Raw genomic sequence first — 17108 nt, forward strand, 5'->3', positions numbered from 1 at the left:
TTTGTCCGCTAGAGACACATGTCGCATTCATCGCGTTTGAGTGCTGCACAAAGGTTTGTAATTATGTCTAGAGGTCTGGGTGGATTGTGTGACCATCTGCAATCTAGTAAATTACTTATTTTCCTAAGGTTGCAAATAGGGTTTCCAACCGATAATATGTCACATTGACAACGAAAGTGATAGGAAAATGCCACACTCCTTTTAGTGATGAATTGACCACTTCAACCAAGTTCGTTGTCGTGTGACCATATAATCTACCCCCATCAAATGATTGAAGCCATTTCTCCCTCGAGGTTTTAGCAAGGTAGTTATAGCCTTATTGATTCATGTGTCTCAATTTTTGAAATAACTTATAAACCTCACGTACGGAATACAAGTGGCCTATTAATTAAAATGCAATATTTAATTATAAATAATAAATGAAAAAGATATCTTAAACCCAAAAGAGTGAAAGCCGTACCCATTCGAAGCACCATTATGCGTTCATCTTCGTTCCTGAACTATTTTAAATAATTTGTAGTAATATGGTGTAAACAATATCGGTGATAAATATAGGGAGGTTGCCAAGACGGTCACATACGCTCGATTACATAGTTGATCTCTATGCCTCTTTCAAAAATAAGACATATCCACCTCTCTATCACGCAAAACATGTGATAGAACATGTTTGCGCAAGTACTTAAAAAAGAATTCTTAATAGTCTATGTCTTCATTTTTTTTACTATTGTGAAGGCGGTGGGAATAATTTTTCTATTGTCGTTTTGTGCAACCGCCAACAACAATATTTGTGTAATATCTATCGTACAACCAAGTATCATCAATTTAAACAATCGGCTTGCAGTGGCGGAATGCATTAACATACTACGGATATGTCCAAAATAGCCTATAGAATTAGCACATACCTTGTAAGACACGATCATTTCCGTACTCCCGCGCAATTTCCAAATTCATAATCGTTCCCGGTATGTGTTTCTTTATTAAATTTAGCCATGGAAACAACTCTTTGTACAATTTTTCCCATTTGTCATATACTTTTTATTGAGCCTGATACCTAGCATACCATGCTTTATGGTAGTTAATTGTATAACCATATTGAAATGTTATTGTAGCAATACTACTAGTAACTGTTATGCGTGGCTTTGACCAGTAGTATGAAGACATCACAAAGCACATGAACATCTAAGCTTGGATGATCCTGACTAAGTCTGCTGGTGGTGCATATATGAGGTTGGTTATATATTTTCAGCTTCCTTATATTGTTCATCCTCTTCAAGCGTGACACACGAACTCTTTAATTACATCCCTCGTACTTGTGGACACATTCAACCATGTACTTGTTCGCGTCTATTTTTTCACAGTCAACGTAATCAAACGACGTATATTATAACTCTTAATGGAAGACACATCTAGTTCTTTATTTTGAAAATCATCCCAATATAGAGCTCACCATCACCGCATTGGTTGTATTGATCAAGTTGTGGGAGTTGCGAAAACTCTAGAGCGTTGAAAGGTTCCATATCAACTGTTGTGAAGTGGGATAGTGGTTAGTAATAAGAAACATGAGACGCAGCATGTGAATGTCATAATCATTAACTTTCAACGACATGTTAAGGTCTTTTGGTTATTTATTAAAAGGGTTACCTCGTCAACATCGGAGTTGATCTCCCTTACCGATTTTCAGAAATATCCCCCTCAGATCGAAATAGTTATGTGTCATCGACTACAGGGATAATATGAGTAGTAGTTGTGCATCGATCATGAGACCGCTCATGAGAACGCTCATGTACTATACTAGTAAGATCAAATTTGATAGCACCAACACAAGAATGTCTCCCTATAGATGTTAAGAAATCACCGAATGGGTTAAATGCTTCTTGTTCTTGCACCCTCATGTCATGCTGAGAAGATGATTCGACTACACCAATATTGTATGGATTGTACGTTAAATGTTGTGTTGGTGGCACATTCATGTCAAAATCAAAGCTAGCTATGCAAGAATCCCTTGGCATAGAATATGATGAAGCACACAAGTCATTGTGTTTACTTTGTTACTTAATAAGTTAAAGTCATTACGTAAATTAGCTTTCGGACTATGACATTAGGATCAAATTCAAAATCTGATCGTCTCTAATTTAGGACATTGGTAGCATTATTATCATAAAAAAAATTGCACATAGCTTAAGGAGGCCTCTTAATGAATAATGTATGTGACAATCGAGCATCATGTCCACATTATTATAGTCCTCAATTATGTATATTGATTAGGTTAGTGGTTCCAACGACATCAGTATTCGATACTTCAAAGGATCAATTTTTTTCCCGCGACCATGTGGAACATTTTTCTTGACTTCTTTCATTAACTTATTATATGTTAATTTCTTCGACAACGTTATCGTCACAGTATGTCTGGACTGAAAGAAGATACCGAGAGATGCATCACGCATAATTTTTCCATCATAGTATACCAAAGTAGTAACACTTACTCTTCTCGACATGTTTTGAAAATATGTACGATCATGCAAACGTCAAATAAACTTACGGTTAAAATAGTTGCTAGTCAATTCTCTTATACTTGCCTTCACTTTAGTTCTATATGGTTTGCTTGTTTATCTTCACTTTTTTGAAATAAGGATTCGAATGGAAGCCATGTTTTTTAATAGGAATAGATTCTTGACGTGATGTGGAAAGAACTTAAGCTTGTAAATATTCTTGAGGTAATATGGCACGCAACTCGCATTTTGCAGAATGCAAGTTCTTCAGAGATTTCTGGTGTATCAGTAGCTAATTTGACGTGGTAGTTTGACGTGAAATGAAAGGGATCTCTCTTTTTACAAGGCACAAATTCGCTACCATGTCACGTTAAGATGAATCTACACGTTTTATGTTCTTGTCTATTTAAATTCCCTTTGTTCCTTCGAACCTAGCCATTTTCATAAAACCTTCTTCTTCCTTCATAAATGATTTATCCCTTCTAGAAAAAACTTAAAGTTTAAAAGATGCATCCTCTTTCGGTGGCATCATTTTCTTCTCCGCGCTAAGATAGACACCATAAGTGCCTCTACAACATTGGATATAATAGATATTGTTCTTCATGGTGAAGACGAATTTTCACGACACAAGGTTCTTACCTATTTCTTGGAAAACATTTGAGCTTTTTTAGGGTCTTGTATTGTGTTGTTCAAGGCATCCTCTACTGGTGGCATCTACATTTTTTCTTGGGCCTCTCGAGAAACTTTTTTCTCCATCAATTAGGTCTAAGAGAACACCCTTTATGAAACACTGTTGATCTTTTTTCTTTGCATTTTGTATCGACGATTTTCTTTTGAGTTTCGCTAGCGCGTTGGTATCCATTATTATAGAAGGCATCCTCTTCTAGTGGTAACATCTACTTGTCTCATGTGCTAAGATATGTAGCACACATCATCAGCTTTTGATAATATTAGAGTTGTTTACGCCACTACAAGTTATTTACAAAATTATGTTTGCTAGTTTTCAATTTCTTTTTCGTTTGAAAGAATTTTGAACGCAATTTGTACCCCGCTTACAATTTCTCGTATATGCCCATTTCAATTTCAATTGAAAGATAAGTTACAATACTACACCTTTAAGCTCAAACATTACACACATGTTTTTATTTACTTCCCGAAAATACTCAACGAACATGTCTATCAAGCCATTTTAACTTGTTCTTCATGCACAAACCAAACTTTGGTACCATTTTGAACACGATTTTTACCCCACTTATAATGTCTCGTATGTGCTAATATTAGTCTAAACAGAAATATAAGTTCAAATACTACGCATTAATCTTCTAAATTACGAAAATTTTATAATTTATGACCCGAGAGAACGCTTGGAAGATGGATATGAAGAAAAGGAATATGATTTGTACTATACATTTTATGACCTCGTGTTTTGCAAATATTGAGGTCGTTTCTAACACGTTGGAATTTTTTCGAATAAAAAATCACGATTTTTCAACGTACCTCGTGTCAGGTGTAACGTGAGTCTTGAAATGTTGGATATTATTTGAATTAAAGGTCGCGTCTTTTCAATAGACCATTCGGAAGGTTTCCTAAACATATTTCAAAGAAAAAATGGAAAAGAAAATATGTATTAATATTGTTGAGTTATTCCCAAGAGAAATGTTATAAAAAATTATTATACATGTTGTGTCTAATTCTATCATCGATTTCGTTAACATGCAGTTAAGTTGCAGGACTTGCTGAGGATCACAATTACATTTTTCAAAACAATTTAATGAAAAATTTCGACGTCATACCGTGGAATCAACCCGAGAAAACTTTTCACAAAAGATGCATTGCTACTAATAATCATAAAGCTTTATATAGAGACCACATGCATAATTATTTTAGTGGAAGAAATTCAGAGTATGGTCTACATTGTTTGAAGAAAGCAATCAAAAAAGGTAATATCAACACCATATATGTTCATGACCTTATTCTAATTTGTTCTAGAGGCAAATTAAGAGATGAAGGAATTTGAATCGTGAAATCTCCCGATCTCGCCAACTCTAAGAAAATAAATTAGAAGTTATTCATTCAGAGATGAATATGTTTTTAGGTTTAATATTGTGGAGTAGTCATAACATTGCCTTCCCAGAACAAATCAAATCATGCAATTTTCTTACAACTGTCCGCGAAATTCATACGAACAAGTTTGACAACCAAAGAACAACTTATGTACTTGTTATGATTCTTGTTTTTGGAACAATGAAGCAATTTTGTTTTGTAACATTTTACAACTATATTGAATTGTAATTTGAATAAGTAATTTCAATTTATTTGTAATGATAGTGTTTTTTATTATTTATACAATAAAAATATATGATTAAAATAAATTCTTAAAACGGATAGACCTCACGTTATGCAAATTGCAAGGTTCGTTCAAAAGACGTGATACTTCAAATTTTCAGAGACGTTTCAATATCTCGGGACCTCGCATTACACAAAATGTGAGGTCATTAATTAAAATATTAAATTGTATTTCATGAAAAGTGCATCCATGTTGGAGGAGACTCGCTTCTCATGGAACGTGAGGCTGTTATAAATGTGTTTCGTAAGACGCAAAATATTCCTACTTGTGCAGTTTAGGAAGTATTTTTCTAAAAAAAATCTTGCATGAGATACTGTTCAGAAAATGAATTTTTTGGGGTTATTAAACTACTAATGCCCTTTTTGTACAATATCCCTTATCTGCAATGTTTTCTAGAAAATGTTCCTTTACTACTAATTTTTATACGAATCTGACAAGTCTTATGAGAACGTGGTTAAACTCATAAAAGATACTTTCTGCCAAAAAGTTCATTTTCTGCTTGAAAATTACCCTACACTCTTTTTTTTCATGGTTTAAGGTTTTTGTATTTAATTTATTTCCAGGTATAATGTGTTTAATGTTTTTTTTTACTTTACAATTTAATTTTTTAAGAATAAAATATAATGGGTTTAGGGATATGGCTAATTATGATTAAAAAAAGTTAATATTATGATTTAATGTCGGTCAAAATTATCGGTAATCAAATAGGTCAATCAAACGAGTCAAGTCAAATTTGATAAACGATAAACTAGAGTTCATTGAAATGCATGTTGGGGTTAGGGCTGTAAATGAGACGAGACAGATTGTGAGCTACTCGAGATCGACTCGCTCAAGGCTCGATAAATACTCGGATCGAATGGACTCGACTCGAGTTCTTAACGAGCCGAAACGAGTTACTCGATATTCGACTCGAAAAATTCGTGAACAGCTCGAAGATATAATATATTAAGATATTATTTTTTAAAAATAAATTATTAATAATATTAATATTTATGTATTTCATTTTTTTAAATACAGTAAAATTTTCATGTATTTAAGGTTCATGTTCGAGTTTGAGGTTTCAATCGAGTTAAGTTTAAGAAAAAAAAATTTATTTCGAGCCTTTTCTAACTGCTCACGAGCTTCAGTTTAGGATTTCGAGTTCGAGTCGAGCTTGAAAATTTTAAGCTCGCGAGTTTTCGAGTCAAGCTCAGCAATACTCAAACTCAAAATGTTTACCCCCTAATTTTAAGCTCAACTTGGCTCGTTTACCCCCTAATTGGGGTAGTTGTTAATTGGCTTCGCAACGGTTTGAAAGGTTGTAAGCAATAATTTCAAAATGGAAAAAAATGAAGTAGAAAACTCAAAATATGAAGGGAAGAGAAAATGAAGCTCGAGTGGGTTTGTTATAGCGGCAATGCGATGGAATTACCTCGGATTTTGTCAAAAGACAAGTACGACTACTTCAATCTAATCATCCAAGGCCAGATTCAAATAAAGTGTAGCTTTAAAAGTCTTTTGATATCGCAAAAATGACGTTTGAAGAACTTCAAACGACGACATACTACAGCCGAAAATCAATTATGTAAGGGATTTTAGAGAAAACCAGTGAGACGACAACAAAACAATTTGAGGAAATGGTAGTTAAAGGGCTTTAAAAGTGGGTATTTATACCACATAGTTTGGATAAATTACAAGGCATGATCCTGAATTTTCAAAGGTTAACAATTTTAGCCCTTAATCTTATCACGCATTCATTCTAATCCCTATTTCGTTCGAATCAATTTCCTAACTTTGAATTTTTTTAATTTGGCCCCTAATAATTTCAATTTACTTTCAAGTAGATATCTTCACTTTACAATTATTCAATTTAATCCTCCAAGTTATAATTACTTTTATATTAGCCCTTCAAACTCATGCTTAATTCAACTATGCCCCTTTAACACTTAACTTTTTTTTTCAATTTAGTCCATTGTAATTCGAATTTCACTTAAACATTTGAATTTTTTTTCCAAAAACTTCTAACCCTAGATTTAGGGTGTAAAATTCACCATTTCCATAAAGAAGGATATTACTTATTAGGAGTTGATCACAGAGATTTCCTTTAAAGTTTGAGTTGGAATTAATACCGTATTTCATGCATTACATATTCTTTACTGGACAGGTTCCATTAATCTATACATCATTCCAATGATAATTACATTTATATGACGATCGACGATCACAATGTGAATTATGTAACTCATGTCATTGAAGTTATTATGGGTCATTCAAGGTCACATGCCTCTCACTATTTATTAGTAGATAAAGTTGATAGCCAAACTTTTTTTATCTCAACGTTGAAATACAATCAACAAATCTGTGTGTAAAACCCTTATGTGAATATGCTTTCTAATTCCATGGAGAGACATTTTGGCGCTATTTTGTTTGACCTAAATGCATTTATATCTGCTCGTGATATGATAAACGAAATGGATGGTTATTCATCTCTATAAGAACCACTTGGTGAGTCTGGTGTTGAGACAAGTTTATTCATTGAACCATAACCCACTTGTCCTGGATGATAATTAATTTTCTCTCTTTTTGTGCAGGTTGATTATTGCTTCTTGGGCTCCCATTTGCGTTGATGTTTCTGGGCTATCCTCTCCTGATACTGCTAAGAGTAAGTGAGCTTCTCCCTTCAGTCCTGCTTTGGGCTAGCACCCATTGAGTTCCAGCTCGGGTTTGGATACTCTCAACCAGGTAATAATTCCTGCCCTAATTCTTTTTCCTTTTCTCAGATGATTTTTGTTGTTAATCCCTTCTGTGAATCCTAAGTTCAGATTACAAGTCCCTCTTCCTCCATCCATCACAATGGGAAGTCTGGGGAGTGACCAATTTAGAAAGTTTTTGGATATTTAAAATATTTAGATTTTTCATACTACTACGCATACCATTAAATGTTTTAAGTCTTTATTTATAACTTTTATCATCCTTCCTACTTTATTTCAGAATTTATTTTCAAAGCAGAATTTATGAATATTTAATAAATGATAACTGCAATTGTTCTATTAAGGGGTTTAACCTAATTAGTTAAGTTGCTTAAAAATTAATCTTACGTATTTTGTAGATTTTATTTCATAAATTCAAGATTTTATTCCGTTTTGGTTTGAGACATCACAGGTTTAGCGAAAGTAATATACTTCAAAAGTAACATATAGTATAATAATATATGCAAGTAATATACTTCAAAAGTTATATCACATGCTCAAACTTGAAATATATACTTCAAACTCCTGAAACCCAACCAACCAATATGATTTTTTTCATTTCAAGTAATTTCAAGAAGCACTCCATTTGTTTGTTTCTTTGTCACATGAAAATAGCAGCAGTGAGAGTTAAGGTATAGCTAGCCTGGCTCACCTTCATTTATTCTATCCTTCTCAAGCTTGCCCTCCTCAACGTGCTTCACTGACTGTATGAACAAGAAATGGGAGATTTTGCTAATCTCTGAAAAAAGTCAAAAAGAATAATTCCAATGGCATTTATGAACCATTGATTTAAACCCTACTTTTCTTCTTCCCCGTGAAAGGAATCCAACATATCAGAAGAAAAGAAAACATAAAAACAAAGAAACATTGAAGTATTGACCCAAAAAATGTTTCTTGTTATATATTAACAGCCAAGCTAATCCCATTTTACATAATTAACTTACTTCTCAGTCCCATTAGTTTCTCGGACAAACTAAAAAATATGCTTAAACTCAAAAGCCTTCTCGTTTGTCTGCTGATTGTCGCCATGGATGTTGCAGCGGGGATTCTCGGTATCCAAGCCGAAGTTGCACAGAACAAGGTGCCTTCTATTATTTAAGGAGTTTACATAAGTTTTGTTAATTCTATTAACTGATTCACCAGGTTTTCTCTTTTTGGATATTAATTAACAGGTTAAGCACTTGAGATTGTGGATATTTGAGTGCAGAGACCCGAGCCGTGAGGCTTTCAAGCTAGCTTTGGGTGCAGCAATATTGTTGAGTCTAGCCCACGTTCTCACTAACCTGCTGGGCGGCTGCATGTGTGCCTGCTCTCAAGAAGAGTTCCAAAAAGCTTCCCCTAGCAGGCAACTCTCATTGGCATGTCTCATTTTCACATGGTAATTAACCCTATACGATGTTCCTGCACAAATCCAGCAGTGAAAATTTAACCGTTGAGTGTATCTCATTTCATGCTTAATTTGTGGATTGATCAGGATAATGTTAGCCGTTGGATTGTCGACACTGGTGATAGGGATGATATCAAACAACAAATCCAGGGCGTCCTGTGGGTTCACGCACCACCATTTCTTATCGATGGGAGGGATTTTATGTTTGGTTCATGGGCTGTTTTCTGTTGCATATTACGTTTCCGCCACCGCAGCTACTGACCAACATTAGTAATTGACATCTTTAGAGGAACCTTACTCATCATTGATCGACAATCACTTTCACCCTGCAACTAATTAAACAAAATAAATACATATGTGAATGAACATCAATCTTGCGGGACAGCTCATCTTATTGCTATATACCGGTTTTAAGTTACGAAAAAATTAGTTCAGTAATTGGAGGTTTGACACATTTGTTTACAAACTTGAGATATGTATTTTTTTTTTTTCGTCTTCACATCGTTGGTATAATAAAATGAGATTTGCAATGAATTGGGCCACCATGTTTAATCTTTGCACTCCCAATGTATCATATATATTATTCCACTATGTTGAAATATCGATTTGTTTCATATACTAATTAAAGTCCCTGAAATTATTTTAACTTTTAAGTAATATAAGTACTCATGAAATTATTTTAGTATACTAAAATCCTTGAAGTTTGTTTTAACAATACTCATATGAGTAGTATTAATAGTAATACTACTATAAGGGTATTGGTGCTCATATTATAATTTCAATACCATAAAAATAATGTCCACATCTTTCGTATAATATATATACTCTTGATAATATCAATACTACTTTAGTATATCGTCAAAGATTGACATTTTTTTATTGAAAATGAGTAAAAAAATTAATTATTTTACAACTATTTGCCAATATATTGAAAAAGAAAAATTATTTATTTTTTAGTATAACTTTTTTAATAATATATATTTTAAATACTTTCAACCATTCATTCGACTGCAGTTGTAACACCCATATCCCATATATCTTTCTGTACACGAGATACAGAGGTCACATTTCTTTATAAAAATGTTTGTAATTTGAAAACCCGTTAAATTTTTTTTTTCAAATTGATCATTACAAAATATTTACCATAGTTTAATTACATGCCAACTAAATTCTCAAAATGAATAAGATTGTCATAATATTATTGATGAGCCAACCTTAATTGATGATATTCGTTGCTACTGATGCACTCCTTATTTGATTTGGTTTTCTTTTACCAACGCGTGGAAGCAACACACGTTAAGTATTTACTTAGTGAGACAAAATATTTTTAAAAAAATCTTTATGAATACATAAGTATGTCATATTTATTTGGTTCATACTAAATCGTATATTCTTTAAAGATCCTATAATCCTCCTCAATTAAAGCATATTATATTCACAAGTGCCTTAATGATTTCTAGTACGCCTATCATACCTAGAGGTGCACAAAAAATTCGAATATCCGATTTTGCGCAAAAAATATCCGAAACTGGATTTGGGAAAAAACAGTTTTTTTAAACCGGATCGGATATTTTAAAACCGGATAGTATAACCGGTTTGGGGAAAAATGGACGATCGTGTTTTTACCGGATTAAAAATCTGTTTGAAAAAAACCGGATAAAAAACCAGTTTTTATCCGGAAAAAAAACTGGTATGGGGTTTTAAAAACTAATCGTTAATATAGTTGTTGGGGGGTTTTTGTGACCGTTTTTTGACCTTTTTTTCTAAGAAAAATCATCATTTTACCACCCTAAATATGTATAAATAGATTGGGGATGTATTTGGTTGATTACAACTTTCTCAAATCTTATTACACAACACCTAAACATCTCTCAAATCTTATTTTTGTAATTTTTTGTTCATCATGGCTACAAATATCGACCCTAACACGACTGAATCTTCCGTCGGGGGAAACCTTTAAGTATTTCAATTATCGTAAACTTTGTTGCAATTGATGACGATGTAATTTTAACATTGTAATATTTAAGTATTTTAATTTATTGTTGATGAGTGTCTTGTGTATATGCTCTTCACATGCATAAAATGTTTATAAATACACCTAATTTATCTAGAATAGTTGTGCTTTGATTAGCTTTTGGTTTGTGATAGGTGTGCGTGAAATGGAGCTTAAATGAGGATCTAATGCGATTAAGTGGAAGATAATGAAAGCTTGCAAGAAATGGTGATGAATGTGCTTTGATGAGAGTGTTTAAGAAGGAAGAACAAAGAAAATAGGACAAGAGTAGTGCTGCTCAGCATTACTCTCAAAGCCTTCAGGAGGAGGAGTAGAGACAAAATGCACAAGAGTAGTGATGCTCACCAATACCGGTTTTTTTATATCCAGGTTTTTTAAAAAACCGATTTTTTTCAAAATGAAATTGATTAACCAGTCGGTCCTCCAAACCGGTTAGGGTCCGAACCGGGTTATTTTTAAATTCAGGTTTTTGGCTAGGTGAAAAAACCGGATCGGGTTTTTATCCGACTTTATGCATGTCTAATCATACCTATCTTCTTTTATATTTTTCTTTTTCCATTTATCTCCTTAGTCATTATTCATTATTTTCATTGAAAACATCCATTCATGCTTATAATGCATCAATATGCATTTTCATTTATGGCAACAGTTCATGCCTTTTTATATACTATTATATATTTTATTTATGGCATTATTTCATGCCTTTTATACACTGTTATACATTTCATTTATGACATCTTTTCATGCCAATAATGCACCCATATGCATTATTCTATTATGCTCACAATGTACCCATATATATTTCAGCTATGTCATCCTTTCATGCCAATAATGCACTCATATGCATTATTCTTTTATGCTGGCAATGTACCCATATACATTTCAGTTATGGCATCCTTTCATGCCAATAATGTACTCATATGCATTATTCTTTTACACTAACAATGTACCCATATACATTTTAGTTATGGTATCTTTTCATGCCAATAATGCACCCATATGCATTATTCTTTTATGCTGACAATGTACCCATATACATTTCAACTATGGCATCCTTTCATGCCAATAATGCACCCATATGCATTATTCTTTTACGCTAAAAATGTACCTATATACATTTCAGCTATGACATCCTTTCATGTCAATAATGCACCCATATGCATTATTCTTTTACTCAACGGTACTTAACTGCTCATCTAACTAGCATAATTGACACTTTTCTGTCAAATACACAGTTAGGCCTCAAAGGCACTTAGCCTTTCATCTAACTGACATAATTGACACATTTCTTTCAAATGCACAGTTAAGCCTCAAAGACACTTAGCCTTTCATCTAATTGGCATAATTGACACATTTCTGTCAAATGCACAGTTAGGCCTTTAATGTTTTATTTGGAATAGTTTATACTCAAATACTTAGTTTAATATCAATTAACTCTCTTTTAATTTATTATAACCCTTATACATTTATACCTTTAGTGCTCCCATGGTAATTTTCCAACCTTTTATTCCTGTTCATTTATTAAGATGCACAAGTAGTGCCTATACAGTAGTTCATCTAGAGATTCTTTCAATTCAATAAACACTCATGGTTTACATCGATAGTACTAATACCTTTATTTATCAATCATCACTAAAATCTATATGGTTTGAATTCCCATAATCAATATAAAAATCCATTTCCTTATTATGAATTTCTTATGTTTATACACATATATTTCCCATACGGAAATTCATACACTTAGGATGAATTTCTTATCATTTTAGCACACATGGTGCCCCATCTAGAAATTCATAGACTTAGTATGAATTCCTTCTCCTGTTAGCACACAAAGTGCCCTATATCGAAATTCATACACTTAGTATGATTTCCTTACCATTTTAGCACACTAAGTGCCCTATCTGGAAATTCATACACTTAGTATGATTTCCTTACCATTTTAGCACACTAAGTGTCCTTTGGTAATCACCATACATAAATCAATAAATCATACCATTATGACTATTATAGTATATGCGTACATATTTAAATGCACTCACTTGACTTTCCTCGCTAGTTTCCAAAACGTAAGGCTGACTACTCCGGTACTTTGCCTTTACTCTTAATTTTACTTTTCTCGGGTGCTTGGTTCCGATCTACTCAAGCATCCATTAAAACATGTATCATACTCAATGTTAGTATATTTCCTAATCCTTGTACTTATACCATACTCAAAAGAACATATCATTAACTTTCTACACCAATATCAGCCTATTTTTAACATTTCTGGCTCCATAGTATCGATACTACTACCCTAGTACTGATACTTCTATGATATGGTACTGATACCCCCTTTAGGTATCGATACTAATTTTAGGTTTGATTATTCATGGTATTGATACATTACCATGATATCGATACTACCTCTTTAGGTATCGATACTGATTGAATCAGTATCGATACTACTCAACAAATTCATCCCATTTTAGCCTATAGTATCGGTACTGTTCTATCAGTACCGATAACCTTATCAGATTTTCCAGTTTTTACCTCGATTATTAAACAATTTAAGTCAAAATTCGTTAGGATTACCTCCCATAATGCTACTAAACTCTTCATTACTTATATATATTGACTTTCCCTCATTTAGATACTTAAAACATCTAGTATCCTTCAAGACCATTTGATTTTAAGAATCACACCAAAATGTCTAACTTGTTTTTATACTCATCCAATGCTTCTAAGCTTTCATTTACCTCTATGACAAGTCAATTCTACCAATAAAGCTCAATAAACACTTATATATTAACATATCATTTTAAAACTCATTTTTTAAAATTTCTCATATTTCCTCCATTTCATAGTTTTAACCTTCTTTAATTCTTCATTAAGCTTACAAATCACTTAATGTTACCAAAGCAACCCATAATTTATAGAAAGATCTAGCTAATGGAAGTTTACCTTATACCATGGAAGAGAGCACCATTCACGTGAAGGAAAAGAAGGAAAGAAAATACTTTACTTTCCTCTTTTCCCCTATTTAAAATCCCTAACAAAAATATATTTTTAAATTCATTCATCTTCTTAAAAGACAAAAATACCCTCTTACTTTATCAATCGATACACTTTAGTCTAAACACTATTACAAATCATTCTCAACTTTTATTATTTACTCGAATACATCCTCATATTTTTAAATCATTCCAATAAAGTCCATAATTCAATATTTGGACATTATAACAGTTGATTAGACAATTTAATTTATGCCGCCATCAAATTCATGTTTAATTCTATCGCCTCGCTTTTAGTCATATATCATACTGCACACTTTATTTAAAAAATCGCAATCAATTAAGTTCCTCTTATTACAGTTGTCATTGATCACACTAGTTATCATTGAATTTACTGACATCGAACCATCAATTTGGCTGAATTTTGTTTCTTCACTGCAAATCACTAAAAATTTTAAAAAATAATAATAATAAAATTTATAAATAGTTGTAATAATTAGAAAGATATAAAAATTCCGACAATATCTAAAAAATTGAAATTTTAATTTGATTAATTTTACTTGTGTGATAATATAAAGACAATTAAAAAAGATAAGTAGTTTGATATTACTTAAGCAAATTTTGAGTTCAAGGTCCTGTGTATGCAAAAATATCTTCACTGAAAAACTCACCCACCGAAATCAAATATAAGACACAAATCGCTTTAGATTAATCATGAAGAATTATTGAAAGAAAAAAATAGTTAAATTTTATTCTCTTGAAAATTGCTTGTCAAATGCTCCTTACCTAAAAAGAGAATTTCATAAAATAAAGTTGACTGGTAGGTAATATCTATAAATGTTTTTGACTTTTAAACAAGTTTCTTTGAAAACCAAAATCTACCATCAATGTTTATTTTCAAACAAATCAACATAAACTGTCTTTAAGTCTAATCAAATCAATATTAAAATATCTTAAATCTATTGGATGAGTTTGTCGATTAGCATCGTTAAGCACCATTAACGATAAAAATCATTAATTTAATTTATAAAAAATTAAAATTCTAAAGGACTCGATGTATATTTATAAAATTAGTTAAAAAGTTAAAGGTAAATTAGTTAAAATTAAATATTTATTATATTATTTTCCATAATCTTTTTTGGGTAAACTATAATTGTGATCACCTAACTATTGTCCCTTTCATTTTAACCACTATTTTTGAAATTTTGTCAATCATGTCTCTAAACTTTGTAAATGCATTCAATCAAGCCATTTGTCGTTAACAATTAACAGAAGTACTGGCGTGATAGCTAATAAAATTTGTATAATTACACATTTAGTCTTTGTTACTTACACAATCTATAAAATTGATCATAATCTTAAAGTAATTCAATAAAAAGAATGCAGTCTTTAACATCTATTGTTTAAATCCATAGCCTTTAATAGTTGGCCATGAAACAATATAGATACAGAGCAAGTACTTCATGTAGTTTATGTTGGATATTGACATTGAAGTTTATAAGCATATTATTAAGTTAATATCAGCATTTGAAAACCGTTTTCGTTCATATATCTTCTTTAATTATATAGGTACTTGTACGGATGGTCGCCAAACAATGTTGGCTTGCTAATGATTTTAGACAAGGGCCCTCGAATTAGACAATGGAGATGCCTTTCAAGCACACAAGTGTGAAAGAATGGTGAAAATGATTCTTTGACTTGGATATGTGGATGAAGCCTGTAATCACAACTGTAAATGTGGAATGGGTTTGATCAAGCTATCATATACTGAGTTAGCATCTATTTTTTTATGCAGAATTTGGTATGTTGTGCAGTGTTCTTTTATTTCTCATCCTTTTCTATTTTCGGGATTGAATACTGACTCATATAGTTTGTTGATTTTCGTTTGGGTGTTTTTTCCTTGGTCCATCTCTTTTATATTTCAAATTCATGTATGGAGTGTTATACTTTTATAATTCAAGCAATTTGTTATTTTCCAAGAGGTATAATATAAGCAATCTGTTGTTATTATTATTATTATTATTGTTATTATTATTATTATTATTATTATTATTATTATTATTATTATTATTATTATTATTATTATTATTATTATATTATTATTATATATATTATAAACATTATGTTATCGATATTCTTGTTTCATTTACGATTTTTTTCATTATATGTATTGTATTTTCTTAGATGAAAAAAGAAAAATCTGAAAGAACCTTTGGATTTGGAAAGTTGGACAAGTTAATTCTCTTCGTAATAACCAAGTAATTGTAAGTTTAAAATCGAGGCTGATCATGCATACGAAAATGAAAAATAAAACAAATACAAAAATCATTGATAGATCCATAAATAGTTTTTAGAATGAAACTAAAATGAATAACTAAAAAAGTGAATTTCAAATATACTCAATTTAGACTACACTTACATCTGTCATTGACAATAATTGAAGTAATACAAAAATAATTTATTAATGAGGAATCAAACTATATATCTATGTGTATCATTTGTTAATTATTACAATATAAAAGATTTGAAGTTATTTAATTAGAGGATAAAATATATTGAATTAATTTCAAATGTGATCAATTTGATAGATTGTGTCAATAAGGATTAAAATGTAATTATATAAATTTTATTAACCGTCACATAATCATTTTTGTTGATGGTTAACGACATGCTACTTGATTGAATGCTTTAAATAGTTTAGTGAACTGATTGATAAAATTTCAAATGTGGTTGTCAAAATGAAAAGGGGAATAGATAAGTGATCATTGTTATAGTTTATCCAAAAAAAATTATGGAAAATAATATAATAAATATTTTATTTTAACTAATTTACCTTTAAATTTTTAAATGATTTATAATTATATGTTGAGTCTTTTAGAATTTTAAATTTTTATAAATTAAATTAATGAAGATCATCGTTAGTGGTGTTCGACGTGTAATAAATTAAATTAATGGTACTCATCGTTAGTGGTGTTCGACGTATAATAAATTAAATTAATGATACTCATCGTTAGTGGTGTTCAATAGTACTCTTCGAGTATCGTAAAATTTTCCAAATCTATTATTATTTGATTGAATAAAAAATCTAATCAACATTAAATTATCTTAAATCTTTTATTATTTGAATAAATAAAAAAATCTAGTCAAATCAA

General features: G+C 31.4%; 1 protein-coding gene across 1 annotated transcript; it reads left to right on the forward strand.

Annotated features, from left to right (window-relative positions):
* The first annotated feature begins 8527 nt into the window (after positions 1–8527).
* LOC120120874 lies at positions 8528–9309 on the forward strand. Its single transcript, XM_039140393.1, has 3 exons — positions 8528–8646; positions 8738–8943; positions 9040–9309. Exons 1-3 carry the CDS (start codon positions 8548–8550, stop codon positions 9221–9223), a joined length of 489 nt encoding a protein of 162 aa, XP_038996324.1. The 5' UTR covers positions 8528–8547; the 3' UTR covers positions 9224–9309.
* Positions 9310–17108: the final 7799 nt, after the last annotated feature.

Source organism: Hibiscus syriacus, unplaced genomic scaffold (genome assembly GCF_006381635.1).
Source record: "Hibiscus syriacus cultivar Baekdansim isolate YM2019G1 unplaced genomic scaffold, ASM638163v2 tig00110348_pilon, whole genome shotgun sequence".
In the NCBI taxonomy this organism is placed as follows: domain Eukaryota; kingdom Viridiplantae; phylum Streptophyta; class Magnoliopsida; order Malvales; family Malvaceae; genus Hibiscus; species Hibiscus syriacus.

Coding starts and splice junctions, on each gene's coding strand:
- LOC120120874 (XM_039140393.1), top strand. CDS start 8,548: ATGCTTAAACTCAAAAGCCTTCTCGTTTGTCTGCTGATTGTCGCCATG. Junction 8,647..8,737: donor CCGAAGTTGCACAGAACAAG/GTGCCTTCTATT, acceptor ATTAATTAACAG/GTTAAGCACTTGAGATTGTG. Junction 8,944..9,039: donor GCATGTCTCATTTTCACATG/GTAATTAACCCT, acceptor TGGATTGATCAG/GATAATGTTAGCCGTTGGAT.